The 22,706-nt window shown below is 35.8% G+C and overlaps 1 protein-coding gene across 8 annotated transcripts in view; it reads left to right on the forward strand.

Annotated features, from left to right (window-relative positions):
* mybpc2a (myosin binding protein Ca) overlaps positions 1-22,706 on the forward strand; it is a 73,431-nt gene that overhangs the window by 18,049 nt on the left and 32,676 nt on the right. For 3 of the 8 annotated variants that reach the window (XM_087243343.1, XM_087243342.1, XM_087243337.1), the window contains one exon: positions 18,013-18,043. The exons of 2 other annotated variants lie outside the window; for them this stretch is intronic. Coding sequence is in view for 4 of the 6 variants with exons in the window: in XM_087243337.1 (XP_087099463.1) it covers positions 18,013-18,043 (31 nt within the window). In the remaining 2 variants the exon portion in view is untranslated. 8 annotated transcript variants of the gene reach the window in all.

Below are 22,706 nucleotides of genomic sequence, written 5' to 3' on the forward strand. Positions count from 1 at the left end.
AGATAATCCATTATTGCATAAACTTAAATTTTATGTAATGGTTAGAGATCAAGTTTCTATATTAAGTTATTTTGTGTCCAACATCAATCATAAACCACTCTGTAATGTACCTAAGCTCAATATCCTATAATGCACATTATGGTTGTATTATCCTATAATGCACATCTTTCGGTTGTCATAGACATGCATTTAACAAACAAACGCCACTGTCTCCAGAGAATGACCCTTCTAAAAAAACAAACACAAGGTCATATGAGTCTGTTATGTCACCATCCTTTCTTGAAGTCTGCCTGCCACTTTTTCCTTCTTGCTCAGCCACATGATTTAGTGTTAATCCCTGTCTGTGAGCATGACATCAGGTTCGGTGTCAAATAACGGGCTCGTTTCATCGAAGCGTAACCTGTTGCTCTTTCTCTCATCTATCCCTCTGTCCCTCTTTGGTTTTCTCATTCATGCCTCCTTCACACTTCAGGCCACACACGATGCCCTCTTTTAGTTCATTGCTTCTTAAAGATCACATTGACCACCCTCCACTCAAAGCGGCCCGCTTAGTGCTGAGTGTGTGGACCTGACAAGATAAAGTCTGTCTGGATCTCTTGAAGCCACGGTGACTGGCAAGGAGCACGATTCCTTAATAAACAGCTTCCAGAATAGACCCAGTGGCCTTGAACAGGCTTTTAGGAGGGTGTGCGATTTTACAAATGGGCATGTTGACAGTGGAGAAGGGTTGGGAGATGTGTGTGGCACTGCATATTGCTCTATGATTATGGAGACTCTGTAATGATAGCATTGCAAAAGTGAGTCAGTATGAGGCTGCGCGCTATAAATTGTGCATTTGCATTAATATTGGAGTGGGGCTGAAATAAAACAGGTGTCACATTAATATATTACTTCACAAAGGTTCTAATGTAATGGCTTAGTCTTACCGTAATATTAAAACATCCAGCCTGCTTGTGGCAGTTTGAGAGGGCTGAAGAGCAGAACTGCTAAAATGTTCTCTCGATTATTTTGTTGTGCTGTCTAAAGGGATGGTTCACCCAACAAGGGCATCCGTTGTGTAAAACCTATGCTGGATAAGTTGGTGGTTTATTCCACTGTGGTGACCCCTGATGAATAAAAGGACTAAGCCAAAGAAAAATGAATGATTGAATTTAGCATATTCACAGTTTATTTTTCAATACAAAGGAAGTTTATAGACGTATAAAATACCTGAATAATTTACCGCCAACTTATCCAGCACATTTTTACGCAGCGGATGCCCTTCCAGCCGCAACCCATCTCTGGGAAACATCTACACACTCATTCATACATGCATTCATACACTATGGACAATTTAGCCTACCCAATTCACCTGTACTACATGTCTTTCCGGAGGAAACCCACGCGAACGCAGGGGGAACATGCAAACTCCACACAGAAACACCAACTGAGCCGAGCTCAGGTTCAAACCAGAGACCCAGCGACCTTGTTGCTGTAAGGCGACAGCACTACCTGCGCCACTGCGTCACCCGTTTTAATATTTTATGTCCATATTTATCTTATACTTACCTGAAATAGTTTAATAAAGACTGGGTAGAGTCACGCTGCTATAAAAGAGCAGCTCGAGCTTAGTTGAAGTGGGAGTAGTGGTGTGAAGGTTGGTTGTAAAGTTTTGAGAATCTGGAAAACGAATACCTTGTATATATTTATTTATTTTGTTACATTTTAAGTTATTTATTTATTTATTTAGTTTTTTTTTTTTTTTTTCGGGCTGTACTGTTATTTATGGGATTTTCCACCATGCACTGTAAATAAACTCACCTTGTACCATAGTGCTACGTCGGCTAAGCCATTTTTTTTTTTTTTTACCCATTCACAAATGTCTCTGCATAACAGATATCTTTAATTTTAAAAAAATTACAATGCAGAACAGTGGCTACTGCTTTCCAGTATTCTTCAATAAACCTTTAGTGTAAAGTAAAGTAAGTGTGTAAATGATGGCAATTTGAATGTTTGAATAAGCTTTTCCTTTAAAAGTCTTCTGTGAGTATATGGACCTTTATTACAAGATGTTTATGAGGCGTGTAGCCATTCCTTGAATGGTTTTACTATTTAATTATTTTTAACTACATGTATACATTTATAAATATATATAGTTGAAGTCAGAATCATTAGCCCCCCCTGTTTATTTTTTTAACGGAGAGAAAATTTGTTTCAATATTTGACTAGAGCTGCGTCCCAAATGGCACACTATACACTATGCACTCATGCACTATGTACTTATGCACTTACACACTCAACAGGATAGTATATGTATGTAGTGTTGTCCCAAATGGCACACTAATGTTTTTTTACTAAGCGGAAATTCAAACCGTTTTCCTGATGACGTTTGAAGGTTGCCAAATCAGTGAAATAAACGACCGAATTATCAAATAATACCTGCCATGAGTATAACCGCATTCACTATCGGGAGGCGCTAAAATCACTCTCTTAGGAGAATTTTGCTTTCACCATCCAAAATAAATAAAGTTATCCAACATGTGTGTCCGATAGCTCCGCCCCTTTCGCTAAGCAAACCTGCGGTCGTTGAGTGTGTGAAGTGTCCATCATTGCACACTTAATTTTAGCGGCTGAATGAGTGCATCATCCGGGTAATTAAAGTGCAATTAATGTTTTTAGAGTTTTCAGTGTGAACACACTACATACACTAATTATACTACAAAATGGCGTAGAATAGTGCATAAGTATGCGATTTGGGACGCAGCTTAGATATTTTTTAAGACACTTCTATACAGCTTAAAGTGACATTTAAAGGCTTAACGAGGTTAATTAGGTTAACTAGGCTGGTAGTTAATTAGACAACTTATTGTATAATGATGGCTTGTTCTGTAGACTATCAAAAAAAAATAACTTAAAGGGCTAATAATATTAACAATTGATAATACTAATAATATTGAAAATTATATATAAAACAGCTTTTTTTTCTAGCCAAAATAAAACAAATAAGACTTTCTCCAGAAGAAAAAAATATTATCAGACATACTGTGAAAATGTCCTTCCTCTGTTAAACATCAGTATTTAAAAAAGAAAATAAAGATTTAAAGGAGGGCTAATAATTCTGACTTCAACTGTATTTTGTATTTTATCATCTTTATTAAAAATAATTTTTATAACCACTTATTTGAGGTGTTTCTAATGCAGTTTTTTTTTATGGACAAGACAGTAAATGTGACTTGTAAATGTTCTTTCTTCTGATGCCTGGATTCTTTTAGTCAAGCTATCATTTTTTTATTATTATTTAAGCACATAGAAATGTCAAAAAATGTATTCATTGCACTGTCCGATTCACTGTGCTCCAAGTTTACCCAACTATGACGACATCCGCTGCTGAAAAACCCATGAAAAGTGTCCATTGTGGCTGATTTTCTTTTTCTGTTGTCCTGCCATGCTGTAATAATGTCATTTCTGTCCTGGCAGGACAACAAGAATTGGGCTCACTGTAACCCTACTAATGAAACACCCAGAGTATTGAGCATTAGTAAAGTTTAAGCCTCTTACTTGGCATCTGAAATGTCATTATTATGATGCCCCATTTTCCCAAATCTCCCTATTTTCACCACAACATGGTGCAGAAATCACGACACAGGCACTGTCTGTGAACTCTCATCCAAGATGGACAGTTTCCAACATCCTTTTCTGTTTTTTTTTTTTTTTTGTGACACACACACATACACAAACACACACATAAATACAGACAAAATATTGTACTGAAAGCCACTGTTTCTCCTAAAAGTCAAGATCTAAAAACCAAAGTAGCAGCATTCTCATTTTTTGAAACCTGTAAACATGATGTAACAAACTAAATAAATTTGTAATAATAATAATAAAAGCTATTGTTCAGCAACTTGTCAAGGAAAAGTGTTCATTTTCATTTAGCTGTTGTATTTAGCATAAGCATCCTACAACAATGAGACCCTCAGAGTAATAATGACTGAGAATCACTGTCATGAGCAACAATTGTTAGATGCTAAAACGTTACAATGTCAATGCAAAAATATGTTTATAATTTGTTTGTCATATTTAAATAGCTTTTTCCCAGCCGAGGACATCCTTAGACATCACTAATAGGAGGTTTGGTATACCTCAAAATATACTGTAGCTAAGTGATACACTACACACACACACACAAACACACAGATTTCCAGCAGGGATAGTGTAGCATTACCTCATACCTGCTAACATCACAATGCACTCTTTGGCATGCGTCTCCTTCATGATGGATCGCACACAAATGTATGAGCGCTTGCTTTTAGTGTATTTCAAAATATGTCCTCCAAGCCAACAGTAACGGGATATGTACTGCATGACCTGATATGGTTGTACAACTGCATTGATAAAGTGCTGTTGTATATTCCACACCTTAGCGGTGTCTCTGTCTTCCTGGAGATCTGGTATCATGAAATATTCACGTGAACCCAGTGACCTTGATTAGCTGCTTCATGAGTATTTGATTAGATTTGAACTTAACTCGGCAGGAAAGTAAATCTCCTCAAGCGGCATGGCTAAACCACTGTGCTAATTTGTATCCGTTTAACTGCAGTGTAAATTCTATTTATGTTTATGCCATCGAGACATGGTGGATTATTAACATTACAAATACATAGCTACATATTAGCTACACCTTATTAGGTTATTAGGTACACCTTGCTTGTACTGGGTTGGACCCACTTTTGCCTTTGAAATTGCCTTAATCCTTCATGGCACAGATTCAACAAGGTACTGGAAATATTTCTCAGAGATTTTGGTCCATATTGACATGATAGCATCACACAGTTGCTGCAGATTTGTCAGCTGCACAACCATGATGCGATTCTCCCATTCATCCACATCCTAAAGAATTCTATTGAATTGAGATCTGGTGACTGTGGAGGCCATTTGAATACAGTGATCTCATTGTCATGTTCAGGAAACCAGTCTGAGATGATTCACGCTTTATGACATGGTGAGTTTTCCTGCCGGAAGTAGCCATCAGATGGGTACACTGTGGTCATAAAGCGATGGACATGGTCAGCAACTATACTCAGGTAGGCTGTGGTGTTGACACGTTGCTCAATTGGTACTAATGGGTTCAACGTGTGCCGAGAAATTATCCCCCACACCATTACACCACCAGCAGCCTGAACCATTGATACAAGGCAGGATGGATCTATGCTTTCATGTTGTTGATGCCAAATTCTGACCTTATCATCCGTATATCGCAGCAGAAAACAAAACTCATCAGACCAGGCAACTTTTTCCTATCTTTTATTGTTAAATTTTGTTTAGCCTGTGAATTGTAGCCTCAGTTTCCTGTTCCTAGCTGACAGAAGTGACACCCAGCAGTGTGGTGTTTTGCTGCTGTAGCCCATCTGCCTCAAGGTTGGATGTGTTGAACATTCAGAGATGCTCTTCTGCATACCTTGGTTGTAACGAGTGGTTATTTGAGTTACTGTTGCTTTTCTATCAGCTCGACCCAGTCTGCCTATTCTCTTCTGACCTTTGGTATCAACAAAACATTTGCGTCCACTGAACTGCTGCTCACTGGATATTTTCTCTTTTTCGAACCATTCTCTGTAAACCCTATAGATGGTTGTGCGTGAAAAACCCAGTAGATCAGCAGTTTCTGGAATACTGATGCTCGGTTTGAACTGCAGCAGATCGTCTTGACCATGTCTACATGCCTAAATGCATTGAGTTGCTGTCACGTGATTGGCTGATTAGAAATTTGCGTTAACGAGCAGTTGGACAGGTGTACCTAATAAAGTGGCCGGTGAGTGTGTATAAAAGCACATTTTAATTAAATATATATTGTTTAATATTATTTTACATCATTTTTAATTAACAATTTTACACATGCAGTTCATTTTCCATCAAAGAAATAGAATTTTATAATAGAATTTTAATTACAATATAAACATATTTGCAAAAAATTTAAAGAAGCGATGCAGTGGCTCAGTAGGTAGTGCTGTCGCTCTACAGCAAGAAGGTCGCTGGGTTGCTGATTCGAGCCTCGACTGTGTGGAGTTTGCATGTTCTCCCTGCGTTCGCGTGGGTTTCCCCCACAGTCCAAAGATGTGGTACAGGTGAATTGGGTTGGCTAAATTGTGGGTAGTGTATGAGTGTGTGTGGATGTTTCCAAGAAATGGGTTGCGGCTGGAAGGGCATCCGCTGCGTAAAAACATGCTGGATAAGTTGGTGGTTCATTCTGCTGTGACGACCCCAGATTAATAAAAGTGCTAAGCCGAAAAGAAAATAAATGAATGTTTAAAGAATTTATATGATGCACGGCGGTGGATAGAGCTGCCACCTCACAGCAAAAAGGTCGCTAGTTCAAGCTTCAGCTGAGTCAGTTGGAGTTTCAGTGTGGAGTTTGCATGTTCTCCTCGTGTTCCCATGGGTTTCCTTCGGGTGCTCCGGTTTCCCCCACAAGTTTATGGGTGTTTTCCAGTGATGGGTTGCAGCTGGAAGGGCATCCGCTGCGTAAAACATATGCTGGATAAACTGGCGGTTCATTTCGCTGTGGTGACCACAGGTTAATAAATAGACTAAGCTGAAAGAAAAGGAATGAACAAATGAATGAATGAAAATATTTATATTTGATATTTTGTTTCATCAAAGACAATTTGTAATAATTAAATTACTTATTTGTAATTCTTACAAGTCAATCTATTTAAAGAAATTACATTACATTTGTGCTTGATATTCTTCAATATTTATAAATAAGTGTGTGTGTAATCTACTTATATTCATGATGCTCACAAATGAGTTAAAATATCCTCTCATCTCTCCAATGTAGAAATGCATTGTGATCACTGGCTGTCAAGTTCACTTAAAGTTTTGCTTGGTTTATTAAAAATGCAGCGAGCTTTCCTAAGAGTGAAAGAGAGAAAGAGATCACTGTCAGAAAGCAAAGAGACCATAATTAATCTAAGCGTCATCACACCATAAAACACATCTTCTGACATTTATTTTATGTGATAGTCTGTCTTAACTTAATAAATACATGGAAAAAGAAGATAATTTAAATATTTTTTTCTCTTTAAATTATGCATCAAACTTCATCTTATGCTAATCTTTTTGCTTGTTGAAATGGCTGCACGACTGTAAAACTAATCTAATAAAACTATATAGGTCATGATTACATTCACAACACGAGCCATGGCAACCGGTTTATTTTTATTCCCAGATCATATGATCACGATTAAACTGTTTCTGCGTAGTCACCATCTCCTCAATCTTCATCTTTATCCTCACCACCCCGTCTTTCCATATATGCAGGAAAGAGATATTTACGATCTATATCCATAACTCAAATCATCAGTACTGTCACGCAGAGACTGATAGATATTGTGTAGCGTTTCTCTTAAGTGTTTCCTCCTCGCTGCCAAAAGAATCACTCTCTCCATCCTCATAAAACGGGGAGACTTCATCATGTGTGGCCGAACCTCCTCACACTTGTATCCAATCCAAATGCTTCTAATGCCAAAGATGCTCCATCACACAGCCGCTTGTAAAAATAGCTGCTTTCAATTCGGATCTGAGGAGCTGAATGAAGTCTGAAGGGAAAAACATATTTTTTTTTGCGTGTGTGCATGAGAGTCTGATATCCTTAGAAACACTACATATATATCACTTGGCTATTCCCATCAGAGTCTGTTTATTTTGAAAAACGGAAATATTTGAAGTGGTGTTCATTTTGTTCATTAGATATGAGAGTTGAAGTTAAGGCCAAACCCCTAAAGGTGATGTACTCACAGCGAATGCTCCTTTTCCGTCTTTGTTTGGTGTAAAAAGAAGTTTGAAATACCTGAGTGTGGAATGTATATTGTGTTAGTGAATCTCCCAACTGCCCACCCTGCTGAGATTTATGTTTAGATGAATATGTTAATATGAGCACCTCGTGTTTTTTTTTTCTCAAAAGCAAAGTCAACACACAACTGCGGCTCCAGACTAACATTTCAGATCTTAATTCATTCATTTTCTTTCAGCTTTTCCACATTTTGCAAAGCGGAATGAACCTCCAACTATTCCGGCATCTGTTTTACGCAGCAAATGCCTTTCCAGCTACAACCCACTACTGGGAAGCGTCCATACCTACTCATTCATACACACTCATACACTACGGCCAATTTAGTTTTTTCAATTCACCTATAGACCTTTTTCTTGGAATGCAAAATTACCCATTATGCTTTGCGTATATGCGCAAGGAGAATGCGAAGAACTTCCGGTCAGCAGCTGATGCGTGTAAACAGTCACATTTGGACAGCTTTGAAACGATAGTTTTAATCTATTTTACCTGCTTTTATCCTCTTTGAACTAATACTGTTGTCCATCAGCACCATCTCCTGGACTGATCATTTAAAGAAATGCGATCTAATAGGATGGAAAACAGCCTCGTTGTCAGACGGCATCTTCTGCAGTTTAAATAAAGCCTTGTCATCGCTAAAGTCAACATTTTCTCTTTATTTCAAATATATAACCAGCCCAAACAAATGTAATTCACCAAAATGTTTGACACACACACTTAGCCTGTACTGTGCCACTGACACACTGATTTATTAACTGTGACAAAGTGAAAATATAGGCTAGTGTCATTTGGAAATGACAGAAAAACACAAACCGTGGTAAAAACAACACACAAAACAAAACACAAACGGCTCGCGATTAGAATGAACAGCAAATCAGCCAGTAGAGTATAAATAACAGACTTTTATTGTTCATTTTTGTAAATTGCAAGACTTTCATACCTGTTAAGTTTCATGCCAGTATTCTGGTTTGCTCTCTCTCTCTCTCTGTGTGTGTGTGTGTGTGTGTGTGTGTGTGTGTGTGTGTGTGTGTGTGTGTGTGTTAAAGAGCCGCTGAGCTAACAGCTGACAGGCCGGGAACGCACACACCCACTGTATTTCTGATGGCAAACACGTGAACTAGGAGAACGTTTTTCTCGTATTTCTGATGCGCTTGAACCACATGTGACAGATTATAACGGCTTTAACAGACACATTTCAAAGTTGTGTGTCACAAAAACACTCTGTTATCCATTAAAAACGTCATTGAAACCCATTTTGGAGCACAAATTACCAGTTGTACTCGCTGTAAACGGAAGTTTTTAGCATTCTACCGGAAGACGCTGGTCGCTATGGCGCCCTCCATGCAGCAGCGATGAAAAAGGTCTATACTGCATCTCTTTGGACTGCGGGGGAAACCGGAGCACCTGGAAAAGACCCACACCAACATCGGGAGAACATGCAAACTCCACACTGAAACGCCAGCTGGCCCAGCCCGGAGTGGAACTAGCGACCTTCCTGCTGTAGGGCAACAGTGCTAACCACTGAGCCACCATGTCGCTCACATTTCAGACCTTTTCTGTGTAAACGGACCAAAATGAAAGGTTTTGAAAATCAAGGGTTGCTATCTACAATCGCTTCTAGACTAAATTAGTTCCTCAATTTATCAAGCCCCTATTGTCATGCTATCAGAAGACTAGCCTCTGACTAGTAACGCAACGGAGAACCAACATCTAACTTTCTGTTTCCACTTGTACACACATACCTAGTGTGTGTGTGTGTGTGTATGGTCATTTGATGTGTTTTTGGTTGTATAGTGCAGATGGGAATTGTTTCTCTGTAAAGCTGTGAAAACGCCAGTATGAATAAGGAGCATTTTTATTCTAAAGTGCATTTAAAAAAAAAACCCAAAAAACAAAAATGCATAAGTGTAAACTAGTAGAAATAAAAAATGTGCAGCTTGTGGCACCAAGACCCGATTTGTCAGCACTGCACATGTAACAGTAATAATATTAAGTTTAATATCTTAGAAATGCACATTTGAGAGTAGAGTAGCAGAATAAGATTAATATAAGCAGGATTGTGAGTGTTCTTGGATGGTGGTTAAGTATTTAGATTGTTAGGCGACCATTAAGAGTTTTCTCAATGGATGACAAAAAACATTGCTGCAGCCCTGACTCAAGTTTTATTTATAGAGAAAATGAAAAAGCGCTGCAGTGCTTGGGTGTTTGTCTGAAAAATGTGTATTCCAAACAATGTATGAAGCTGATTGGTCAGTTCCTGGAATTAACGAACTTGCACGCTGCCATCAATTGCGATCTCCAGCAGTTGATCTGATTGCACAGGCATGCTGTATTTACCTGATTTGTTGACAAATTGGTTGCGGATCCATTCCTTGGCAGTTTGTGAGTCCTTCATTGGGCCTTTCCCTCTTCGCATAGAAACTTTCCCAAGCTTTATAGTTTTATAGCTTGTGGGTTATATTTTGATGCTCAAGTGATTGAGATGTAAACGAGGGAATATGGTAATTTTTTAACATAAACAAACTTTTCAGAATAAAAGATCGTTAAGACTCAGATAATAAATAAAATGAAAATCAATTATTATTTCTTGTGCTCAATTGATCCACGGACCAGTACTGGTCCACAGCCTGGTGGTTGGGGATTACTGTTTTAGAAGAAATCTGACCGTTCTCCAATCATTCTCCATTGACCGCAATGGTCCAAAGTTGCTAAAAGTACAAAAAAGGAACCAAAAACTGTCAAAACATTTCATTTGACTTCAATGGTTCAACTCTAACCATACAGGGCTCAAAGAATACTTTTGTGTGGCAAATAAACAGTAAAAATGACTTTTGTTGTATTGCCATTAGAGTCATGCAAGAATCATAATGCACACCTGATCTGTTGCAGAAGACATTGGCGAGCAAAGGTGGTTTTACAGTTTTTTACATACACAAAAATATTCTGGGAGCTTTTGTATGATTACTGTTGAAGTCGCATGGAATGTTTTAACAATATTTTTGAACATCCTGTGACCAATGCTGTCTAAGAGAGTCAGAGATCTCTCAGATTTCATCTATAATATCTTCACTTATGTTTTGAAGATGAACGGAGGTCTCGAACGGTTTGTAATAATCTGGGGGTGAGTAATTAATGAAGGTAATTTCATTTTTATGTGAACTAACCCTTTACCCAGCTTTCAAATTCACCTCTTCATAGGTGTACTGAATAAATAAACCCATTCTACACCGTTTATAAGTCAGTGAGAAAGTATGAAGTAAGGTTAAATACCTTGTTTTAGTCTGCTTTCTCACAACATATCTCTTACCATGTTAAGTCAGTGAGCAGGTAGTCATTTGTGGCTATTATAACAGATGCAACCACATGAATTTTTACACTCCAAAAACAAACACAAGTATATTTTGGTCTAACTATGTGGTTTATAATGAACAAGCTCAAAATATTTATTTCCTAATTTACATTTTGTCTGCTTGTGATCCAACTGACAAAATGCCTCTTAATTCCAAGAGTAAACAGAGCTTTAACTATATTGATTGCAGTGATTCCATACTATAAATAATGTCCATATCCTTATTTTGTTGACAGTTTAATTTGGAGCTGATTGACAGGGTGTAATAAATAACAGCATGAATGGCAAAGATCACAGTTTATGTGTATTAGGCACATTCAAAACACATTTGAGCCTGACTCTAAACACTCAGAGACCCTTTCAGGCTGTGTTTGTAACACTGTATGCAACAAGTCTGTGTGCATTGGAAGCATACATGTGGCGATATGCGAAGGGCATTTGTCGACATTAACGCATTGTGGTGTGGGTAGACATGTTAACTCAAGGCCACATGCGGCGAGACCCCTGCTTTCAGTTATCACATCCAATAATGTGACTTGACAATGTTGTGAAGTGATATATTCCCCACTTTGACCTGTCGTAATGCTTAAAATCAGCATTGAGTGCTACTCTATGACAAGTTCTGTCCTCTGTTTCTAGACAAGTTGTTAAAACTAGCGCTGAATTGTCTTTGATCGCATCTTTGTTTTGATTGGTCGGTAGGCTCGTGGCTCACAAAAAGATGTTATGCTTTGAAAAACAAGTAGATAATGTGAGGTAAATGTCATAAGAGATTATCTTTGTGCACCGTTCTTCGGCCAGACGGAGCGCTTAGAGAGTGATTTGTCAGCAAACTGAAGGAGAGAGTGCTAGCGCTGTAGGCTAATGTAACTAAAGCGAGCAAATTCTCAATGCAGCCACGTATATGGTATAGTTCAAAATGCTGATGCTGTCGTTTCAGCCTGCTCTCAGTTTCAGGGTTTCGTGCGCTTGTTTTTCTTGGATTCAGAACAGCCATATGACCCAGAGGGTCTGGCGTCTCTGAAACAACTCTGGATTAGCAAAATTGGAGCCTCCATGATTGGATCAGATCGAAACGAAGAGGGACATAAAAACTATATATATGGATTGTGTGGGGATGGAGAGATATGTAATCGTAGATGCTGTATTTATGGAAATGGATTCGCATTATTGACATGGGAAGAGGTGTGGGAGACGGGAGGGCATTAGACCACTCGTTTACACTTTTCTCATATGATGTTTGTGACGCATACTTTAAGATATCGGAGTCTTCTCAGTGCTAATTTAACATGACCACTTTTAATTTAGTGCAACTTGCTTGACCTTATGAACACCGTCTAGCTCTCTTTAATCAAGTTGTGAGGTTTAATGTGGCAACTGTGAGACATAGAATCACATTGTACAGGATTTTATTCTGAAGTTTAAAAGTATTCTGAAGTTTAAGATAAAATTTGTAGCTTTAGTTTTGGATCTCCAGGCTTTTATTATATACAAAGACATTTTATTTATTTTGTGCACAGGTTAAAATTAAAACAAAAAAGTGCTGTCAGGAAAAAAAAAAATATTCATAATTTATTATTATTATTATCATTATGTAAACCAGCTTTTGTAAATGTTTTAATATTTTACAATTAAATAATTCATCATTTTTAAATGGTTTTATTAAGTGTTTACCAAGGTCCCAACCAATTCAAAATACAGCAAAAACAGTTAAATTAAGAATTAATTTACAAATCTGAAAAAATGTCATTTTTATTTTAAAATATTTGTTATTCTTACGTCAATTAGTCTTCTGTTTTATTTGAAATCATTATAATATGCTGATTTGTGCTCAGTTATTAATAGCTGTTCTTACGCATTGCTTTTAATGTCAATTTGATTTTTAATGTAGATTTGCTGAATAAAAGAATTAGTTTTCAATAAAACGCACACAAACACACAGGCCAAACATTTGATAGTTAGTATTTCACAGTTTCTGCATAAATATTAAGCAGCACAATTATTAACAACATTGGTGGTAATAAATATTTTTAAGAAACAAATGAGCATATTGATGTGAATTCTGAAAATTCAGCTTTTGTGGTCACAGCAATAAATTACATTTTAAAATATCATAAAATACAAAAGAGTTAAATGATAGTAATATTATTAGCGTATAAATGCAAAATAAAACTTAAGTCTTGTGTACTCAACAATGAGTACCATTTTTATTTTATTCATTTATTTTCTTTTCGGCTTAGTTCCTTTATTAATCATGGGTCGCCACAGCAGAATAAACCGCCAACTTATCCAGCATATGTTTTATGCAGCGAATGCCCTTCCAGCTGCATCCGATCACTGTGAAATATCCATACACACTCATTTACACACATATATACGGACAATTTAGCTTCGCCAATTCACCTATGCCACATCTTTTGGGGGAAAACCAGAGTGGAAACCCACATGAACATGGAGAGAACAAGCAACTCCACACAGAAATGCCAACTTACCCAGCCGAGGCTTGAACCAGCGACCTTCTTGCTGTGAGGCGATCGTGCTACCTACTGAGCCACCGTGACACCCTTGTTTAATTTTATTTAATTTTTTATTTATTTTTATTTTAGTTTAGTATGCAAGAAAGAACTTTTTCATGCATTATAAAACACACTGCACTGAGAAAAATTATTCAAAGATGATTCCTTGAATTTACAAAAAAAAAAAAAAAAAAAAAAAATTGGTACTGTAAGTGAATGTAAACAATTTATTTGGGTTGAATTAAATTTAAATTTACCAAACCTTTGTGTTAGAGTTGGGAAATCAATTTAATCCAGTGCTTTGATTTGTCCATATTTTATCTGAATTTGGGTTTAAACAACCCAACATTTTTGGAGTATTTTGATCATTAAACAACAAGTGTAATATTTAAGTTGAGGTTTCAGCCTCTGAAGACTGGTTAAGTCCATATCCCTGTTCATTAGCATGAGTCCTGCACTGGCCTCTGATTGACTTCTAACAGCACCCACACTTTTAGATTGTGTGTGTGTTGAGTGGGAACTAGTGTCTATTAGTTTTTTGCACAGTGGCTGTTCGCAGCAGAGAGTGCTGATGACTGGAAACAAGAGAAGAGTTAACAGTTGAGTTCAGTATAGGGAGCCCTTAGAGAACAGAAGTAGAAAACAAAAAAATAATTAGGACACAAAATCTACATTTATAATGTACTGTAGTTTTGTTTATCGTCACCTTAGAATTATAAGGTTCTATCTGACATTTTTGTCAAAATTGAGTTATTGACATATTCTTATTAAATGACAACATATTTACATTATGAGATGTTTTTATAAGTTGTTTACATTTCAAGACTTTTTATTTAAAAAAACAAATGCTGCACACATACTGTTTGCTATATGAAATGCAAAAACTTTGAAGCTCAATATCTCAAAATCATTCAGAACGCAGATAAAACCTTCAATATATATTTTAATAAAGCTATATTTGGCTTTTTTTGTGCTATTCTTTATTTAAAAGTTAACCTAGTTTTTTTTTATCTAGCGTTTTGACTTTGTTTAATCAATATTTAAATAATTTTAGTTTAAACAGCATCAGTCACATTATGGCTCCCATTTTATCATAAACATGTGACCAAATGTCCAGCATGTTTGTATGCTCAAATCATCTCCAAGCTCCTTTTAGCTTAACCAGCAAGACTGTGTTTATTGGATGAATTTTACTAATATATAAAAAATAAACAAGAATTAAACTGCTTTTCACCACACCATGCACAACATTGCAGTGCTTTTAGCAATGACTTTAAGAGGAAAGACCCATTTTAATGAAAGCAGCCTACGTCCTCCACCTCAGCAAAGATTTTTAACTACATTTTACCCAAGCAAATTAACACCGCCAAACCAATTCATCATGGGTAAGGCGAGAGCAGCTCGGAGCATTTGAGCATTTCCCACTGGAGTTGTTACAGGTCCCTGTTTGTGTTTAGACGTGACCTTCAGCTGTCTGGCGATCCCGATGCTTGTCCTTTTTTTGGCCGGGCGTCTCAGCCAGCTCCTTAGATCCTGTGGCAGGGGAAGCATTTATAACTGGCTGGATTGCCGCATCCTGCTCCTCCTCATGGGACGAGGACATATACCACAAGTGCCTGAGCCCCATTAACATACTGCTCTCTGAAAGACAAACCTAATCAAAAATAGACGTGTCAGTGCTTCGGTATGCAAGCTTATCACGCAATCTGACCCACAGGGGCAAGGCCAAGTTCACTGCAACATATCCGTAACACTAAAAAGTGAAGGTCCAGACTCAATCTGAGGCCAAGATTGTGACTTGGAAGGTGATGGTAGTGCGATGCAGGAGAGCTGTTTACACCTACTGGTGACTATTTGATGCCTGTACTCCAAAATACTTTCTGTGCTCGCTCCTGTAAAAAGAGTTTTTTGGATATGTGCAGGCTTAAAAATAGGCTAGGCCAATTTAAAAATATATTTTTTATTACGAGGATGCATGTGCATACTGTATATGGGTCAAAGACTCAAAATAAAAAGTGTAACAGCCTGAATTTTTTTCTGACATTAAAATGCGCACAGTAAAAATAATTATGGTTGCCTTCAATTTTTTAAGCTGAATCAAATTAACTTTATCAGTCCATTGAACTTATATTAAACTAACTTAAAACAACTTTTACTTTTAAATTTAGTTAGAATATGATTAACTTAGCTTAATAAGTTACAATGACCTAAACATATGCTGTCAGGACTTATTTATTGTATAATCTTTTACAGTGTGCCTATTAACTCAACTTTCTAAGCAAAATATAAACAAATGTCACATGTTTGCAGGAGAAAAATGTAAATAAATGTCATTGATTGTAGTTTATATGCCTCAAAAGAAGACCCATTTGAGAACAGGAACCATTTGAATAAAAGACTCTATTTAAGCATCAAAGGTGCAAAATGCTAATTAATTGTCAACTGAAATCTTTCTATTTTGCCACTATCCATAGTGACATTTTTTTTTTACAGATTTCCTTTATTTATGTAAAATATCATACAAATGCATAAGAACACATATACTTTTTTTGTAAATTACAGGCAAGTATTTATCTTCTACAAAAAATACACCTTATACTGAGTTATCATGGAACATTATTTTAGCCAAATATAAGCAATTATATTCACAAACATGAAAAAAGTTAGTTTTATTTTTATTTGTATAAAACCACTATTTAAATTGAATTTGATGTGGACACCAAAATGGCATGTAGTGTCTTTAACCCACATAGCATATAGTGTGAACAGGGCAAAAATAGGTAATGATAGGTTTGTTAACACATTTAAACATTTTCAGCCACTACGATGACACGTGCAGTATTCACTACTAGTGTGTGTGTGTGTCTGTGTCTGTGTCTGTGTCTGTGTCTGTGTCTGTGTGTGTGTGTGTGTGTGTGTGTGTGTGTGTGTGTGTGTGTGTGTGTGTATATATATATATATATATATATATATATATACACACACACACACACACACACACACAAACACTCACACACACACAAACACTCACACACACACAGACACACCGGCCACTTTATTAGGCACACCTTACTAGTACAGGGTTGGACCCCCTTTTACCTTCTGTACTGCTTTAATCCTTCGCGGCATGAATTCAACAAGGTACTGAAAATATTCCTCAGAGATCACGCAGTTGCTGCAGATTTGTCGGCCGCACATCCATGATGCAAATCTTTTGTTCCACCACATCCCAAAGGTGCTCTATTGGATTGAGATCCGGTGACTGTTGAGGCCATTTGAGCACAGTGAACTCAGTGTCATGTTCAAGTAACCAGTCTGAGATGATTCACGCTTTAGGACACTGCGTGTTATCCTGCTGGCAGTAGCCATCAGAAGATGGGTACACTGTGGTCATAAAAGGATGGACATGGTCAGCAACAATACTCTGTGGGCTGTGGCATTGACACAATTCTCAATTGGTACTAATGGGCGTGTGTAGCAAGAGAACATTCCCCACACCATTACACCACCACAAGGAGCCTAAACCGCTGATAAAGCAGAATGAATCCATGCTTTCATGTTGTTGATGGAAAACTCTCACCCTACCATCTGAATGTCACAGCAGAAATCGAGACTCATCAGACCAGGCCTGGATATTTTTTCAGCCCATTCTCTGTAAACCCAAGAGATGGTTGTGTGTAAAAATCCCAGTAGAACAGCAGTTTCTAAAATACTCAGACCAGCCCGTCTGGCACCAACAACCATGCCACGTTTAAAGTCACTTAAATCATCTTTCTTCTCCATTCTGATGCATAGTTTGATCTGCAGCAGATCATCTTGACCATATCTACTGTACATGCCTAAGCTCATTGAGTTGCTACAATGTGATTGAAGCCAACATAATTACTATTTATAAGATTATATTATTTATTTTTCTAAGTGATCTTATTTCTTTTAGTTTTGCTGGAAAACTTTTTTTAAAATAATTCTAAGGTCAACACTATTAGCTTTTTTAAGAAATTATTGTTTTTGATAAAACTACTGTTTAAAAATGTGTCATATTTTCTCTCCTTTAAACAGCACTTTGGAAATATTTTAAAAACTATACAAATTTCAAAGGAGGGCTAATAATTTTGTCTTCAAATGAAAATTTCTGCTTGAAGTAAATCTTTTATCTCTGTTTTTACCATGTTATAAATTACCATGTTAGGATTGTGGTATTTATTTTGGCTATATTTAGATTTAGACAGTTTTCTTTCTAACCCTTTTTACTGTTTTCCACCTTCAATATAAGAGTGAAGTGCAATCTGTGATAATAAATGTCATTTCTTCTTCTTCTTCAGCTGCCAAGGAGGAAGCTCCCCCTGCTGGTTTGTACACACACCTCTTTACTCTGCTTAATGCTTGTAATTTGTTTAATGAAACGAGTGCTTTAAGTGCAGTCGGGCTCACTATCATTATCTCTTATTTCACAGATAAACCTGCAGAAGGTGAGTCACCTGCTTCTGTCACAAGCCCCATTTGTCTTCATTCAACCTGTTAAAGCTGCAAGGGCTAGTTTTGTCTTGCAGATTTGAGTGTGTGTGTGCCGAGTTAGAATTAAGATTGAGTGATGTGCTGAATCACATATATTATTTAAACTCTTCCCAATATATCTTTAAATATACAGTCAGCACACTTTTTATACACTTACAAACCGACACATACAGTGCTCAGCGTAATTGAGTACACCCCGTTTTGAACGGGAACATTTTTATCCATTTCTCAGTGAATATAGGCAATGTATTTTAGTGCATTTAAATAAAACAGATTTATTAAACAGATATATTTATTAAAATAATATTTTAGTCACCAAACATATTAAGAAATTGAAAGAGAATAAAATTAAATTCAAGCAAAATGTAAAAAAATACAAATTCAATATGATTTAAAAAAATGTATTATTCATTCTCTAATCTCTAATTATTCTCTAACTCTCTTCTTATTTATTTAATAGTATTTAATATTTTTCTATAACATATACATTTGGGTGTACTAGCTTTTGGAGCGTTATCATAAGTTATTTTGTTAGATAAGCTCCAGATTTGGCTTCAGCATTGACTAGTCTACCGCATATGCTCAAATATAATATTGTAGAGCTTCCTATTAAAAATATGTATTTAAAAGAAATAAAGAAAAAAATAAAATGTATAATTAAAAGAGAGATTTGTGAGGGGTGTACTTATACAGTGCTCAGTGTATATACGTAGTGTGTTGTTTAGTTAATGAAATTATTCAACAGTATGCCTTACTGCATATAACAACATAGTAATATGGTTGACTTGACCTCCTGAATGAATAAATAGAATGTTGGCAGGCATTAAAAAATGTGACTTTAACCATCTATACATGGCAAACCATATTAATTCCATATTTCTTCTCTAGATAAGCAAATTTACATAAATTACAGTACATTGTTTCTAGCTACATAAATAACACCATAGCCTACTTAGCTCTCTGCTGAAAATACATTGTAAACAAAAGCTCAGCATGCTGTACTGTGGAAGATAAGTCCGTATTGCCGTGCTGCATGCATTTTAAAGCATGTCATTTTTTATACGGTCTAAACCAATGTATTTTTAAAAAATATATGAGTCATTTTCCAAATGCAGTGGGTGATGATGTCACTGCCATTTTAGATGGCAAAATATGAGACTGCAGCAAAAACTATATTTGGGAACCCTTTATAATACCTAAAGAGTATGAATCATATAATAATAATTAGCACATTGTCAGTTCATTATCTGTTAAGCATTGACTCTGCATTTATAAGCAGTTTTAAATACAGCTATAAATGCTGTATTCGTGACTTATAAGCACACATATATAATGTGCATAGTGATTGCATTTTCATACTTTATTACTTCTTAACTGTTCATTGCTAAATTCAGTATTGAATTATTTACAAACCTTTTGTATTTAAGAGAAGTTGGTGGCTTTTAGAATCATTTAGAATGAGTGAGTAAACGGTTAATGAACTATTCAAATCAACATTTATAATTCTCATTATTCAGGCATATAGTAATGGTTACCATGTATGTTAGTAAATGCTTTATTAACTTAACTTCATTCACATTTGTAACCAAAGGTGAGGGATTATGCTTTTTAAATCTCTTTTAAATGACATTTAAAGGCTTAATATCAAATGAACAATAAATGTTTGCAATCTTATCTAAAAATAAAATTACTTTAAACATTGCCAAATAACAGGAATGTCAAAATGCAATTAGAAATAAATACAATTAAATAAAATTGGATAAAACAACAACAATATAATAATTTAGCAGTATATTATGATACAACATTTTAAAGTTATTTATCGAAGTTTAAACTGTACAGTAATTTCATTTTTAATCAGGATAACAGAGATTTATTTTTCATTTGATACAGTTTTATTTGTGTATCTTCAAATTAATAGAAATGTATAGTCATTTCTTTATGTCTTTAATTGTCTTTTACAAGGGATTTATAAAGCATAAATAGTCCTCACTTCAGATTAGGTCACAAAACTGGATAAAGTTTAGTTAATAAAGCATTTGTTATCATACAAATTAACTATTAGATACGCCTGAATAATAAAATATGTAAATGTTGAGTTGAATAGTTTATTAATAATTTACTTACTCATTCTGAATGATTCTAAGGTACTCTTAAAACCCAAATGGTTTGTAAATAATGCAACACTGAATTTAGTAATGAACAATTAATAAGTAATTAAGTATGAAAACACTATTACTAAGCATATTGTAAATCTGTTACTGGGGATTCTATATTTTTTCTATTATGCAATGTTTATTTTTTAAATGACAATGTTGCACTAAGAATATAGCATCTTCTAGAAAACAGTGCATTAAAACAGTTTTTTTAAAGCATTAATATGCATTGGTGCATCAATATTTTCTGTTCTCAATCTTAAAAATCAACCCTAGTTGTGCGACTGATTGTTATTTACTTTATATGTAACATTCAGTATTTCATTACATTGCATTCCGTATAACATTGCTCATTTTTCTGCAGTGTGGCTCTCAATGCACGCTATATTCATAGAGAATAGTTTAGGATCTCATTTTGTATTCAAAATATATATAAATAAAAGTAGCACTGCAGTTACAGAATGACTCTTATTAACCTGTCTTATTTTAAAACCACTTTAGGTGGTTTAAATATTTATGCATCTATAAATGTGTGTGTGTGCACAAGTGCATTTGACTGGTGTTTGTATGCAATCTGATTATGAGCTATTATGATAATGTTGGCCATTACCAGAGAGCACACACTGATCATGTGCATATATGGTACGCGTTTGCATTTCACGGTTCACACCATCCTGAATTTGTTGTCATAAAACTAACACCCACGCTAGAATAGGAATCGTTTCTTCTGGAGGAGAGCCAAAGGCATGGGTGAAGGGTGAGATCTGTACACGGTGTAATTTGGTGTCGACATGTATGGTCATTAGGGCACTTTTTCATTCAGATGTGTTTTATGTTTCAGTGTGGATGTGTGCAGTGTGACAAGCGTACAGTATTAGGACACAGTGTAAAAATGTCATGGCATCATATGACTAAAAAAATCAATTTAAAAAAGTGTTTGACAGGTTTGCTGCTGTTCAGTTGTGTTTATACAGTTCTGGTTAATCTTTCTCTCTAGCTGGAGACTCCAGAAACAAGACACTGGGACTTATTTTGTAGAAATATGGTTTTAACCCATCTCACTGTAGTGCTTTAACCTCATTATGCTTTCATTGTTTTCTTTAATTTAGATGATGATGGCCGTGATGGTAAGGGAAAGAAACACTCCTCTTGGCTCGCTGTGTGTGTCCTTATTTGTCACTGACTGTGTCCGAAAGCTAAAAATGCTGCCTCCACAGGCAGTAAACAACAAGGCACGTGTTTTGACTATATTAGCTAAGTGAAATTAATAGAAGAACACAGATAAACAATAAACTGTTGAAATCATGTGTTGATCCATCGATGGATTTGTTCTTCAGTGTATGGACTTTCAGCAGTGAAATTTAAACCACACTGAACTGAACTAAACTGAACTGAACTTCAACTCTGAAAAGTGGACTGACAGAGTTTCAATTTACTAGAGCTTCTATGTGAAGCTGCTTTGACACAATATACACTGTAAAAGTGCTATAGAAATAAACATAAATTGAACTCAATTCAGGATTTTCCAGAAAATCCCAAAAAATGTATTACTCTTCGGAATCTCGCTTGTGAAAGTTTGGGGCGAGGACACCCTCTAGTGTTGATTATGAAAAAAAACGTACATGTTAATGTTTGGGTCTGTGTATGGTCCTAGATTTTTTTAATTATGTCATATTGTCCTAGGCATGGGCCGGTATAATATTTTGATGAATATAAGAACCTTGAATAAAAATATAACGATATCACGGTATTGTGATTACTGCTGTAAAATATATTCTTTTTAAATGTCTGGGTAAAAAACTAAACTTTTTTCCCTTTTGAACACAAACTATTTCATTTTGAGAAACATTTAAAATATTTTGGAAGAGTGAACATGTCAGGCTAAATGAATTATTGACTTCTGCTGTCTTCATTTGTTTCAAAAACAGATATATGTATATTTTTTTACAATTTAAAAGGACAGCTTTGGATATCCTTTCTACTGGACATGACAACTGTTGTCCTAAAAAACAAAACAAAAAAAGACGTAAAGAAAAAAACGAACACATACCTTAGGAACGGTATTGGTGGAAATTTTGACAGTTTTAAAACCTTGACTTTTCCAAACCGCGGTATACCTTGAAAACGGTTATCGTTCCATGCCTAAGTCCTTTATGTATTCATTTTCAAATATATAACTAAAAAAAGGTTATCGACAAAACCAGCATATTGCGACATTCAATCAGCACAATAACATTGCAATGTTAAATGTGACCCAGGCCCACAAATCCAGTTATATGTGTCATTCTAAAAAAAGATTTGCACAGCACCTGAAAGGTGAATATAAAAGCTTTCCATTGATATAT

Source organism: Danio rerio, chromosome 3 (genome assembly GCF_052040795.2).
Source record: "Danio rerio strain M-AB ecotype USA chromosome 3, GRCz13ab, whole genome shotgun sequence".
NCBI classification, from domain to species: domain Eukaryota; kingdom Metazoa; phylum Chordata; class Actinopteri; order Cypriniformes; family Danionidae; genus Danio; species Danio rerio.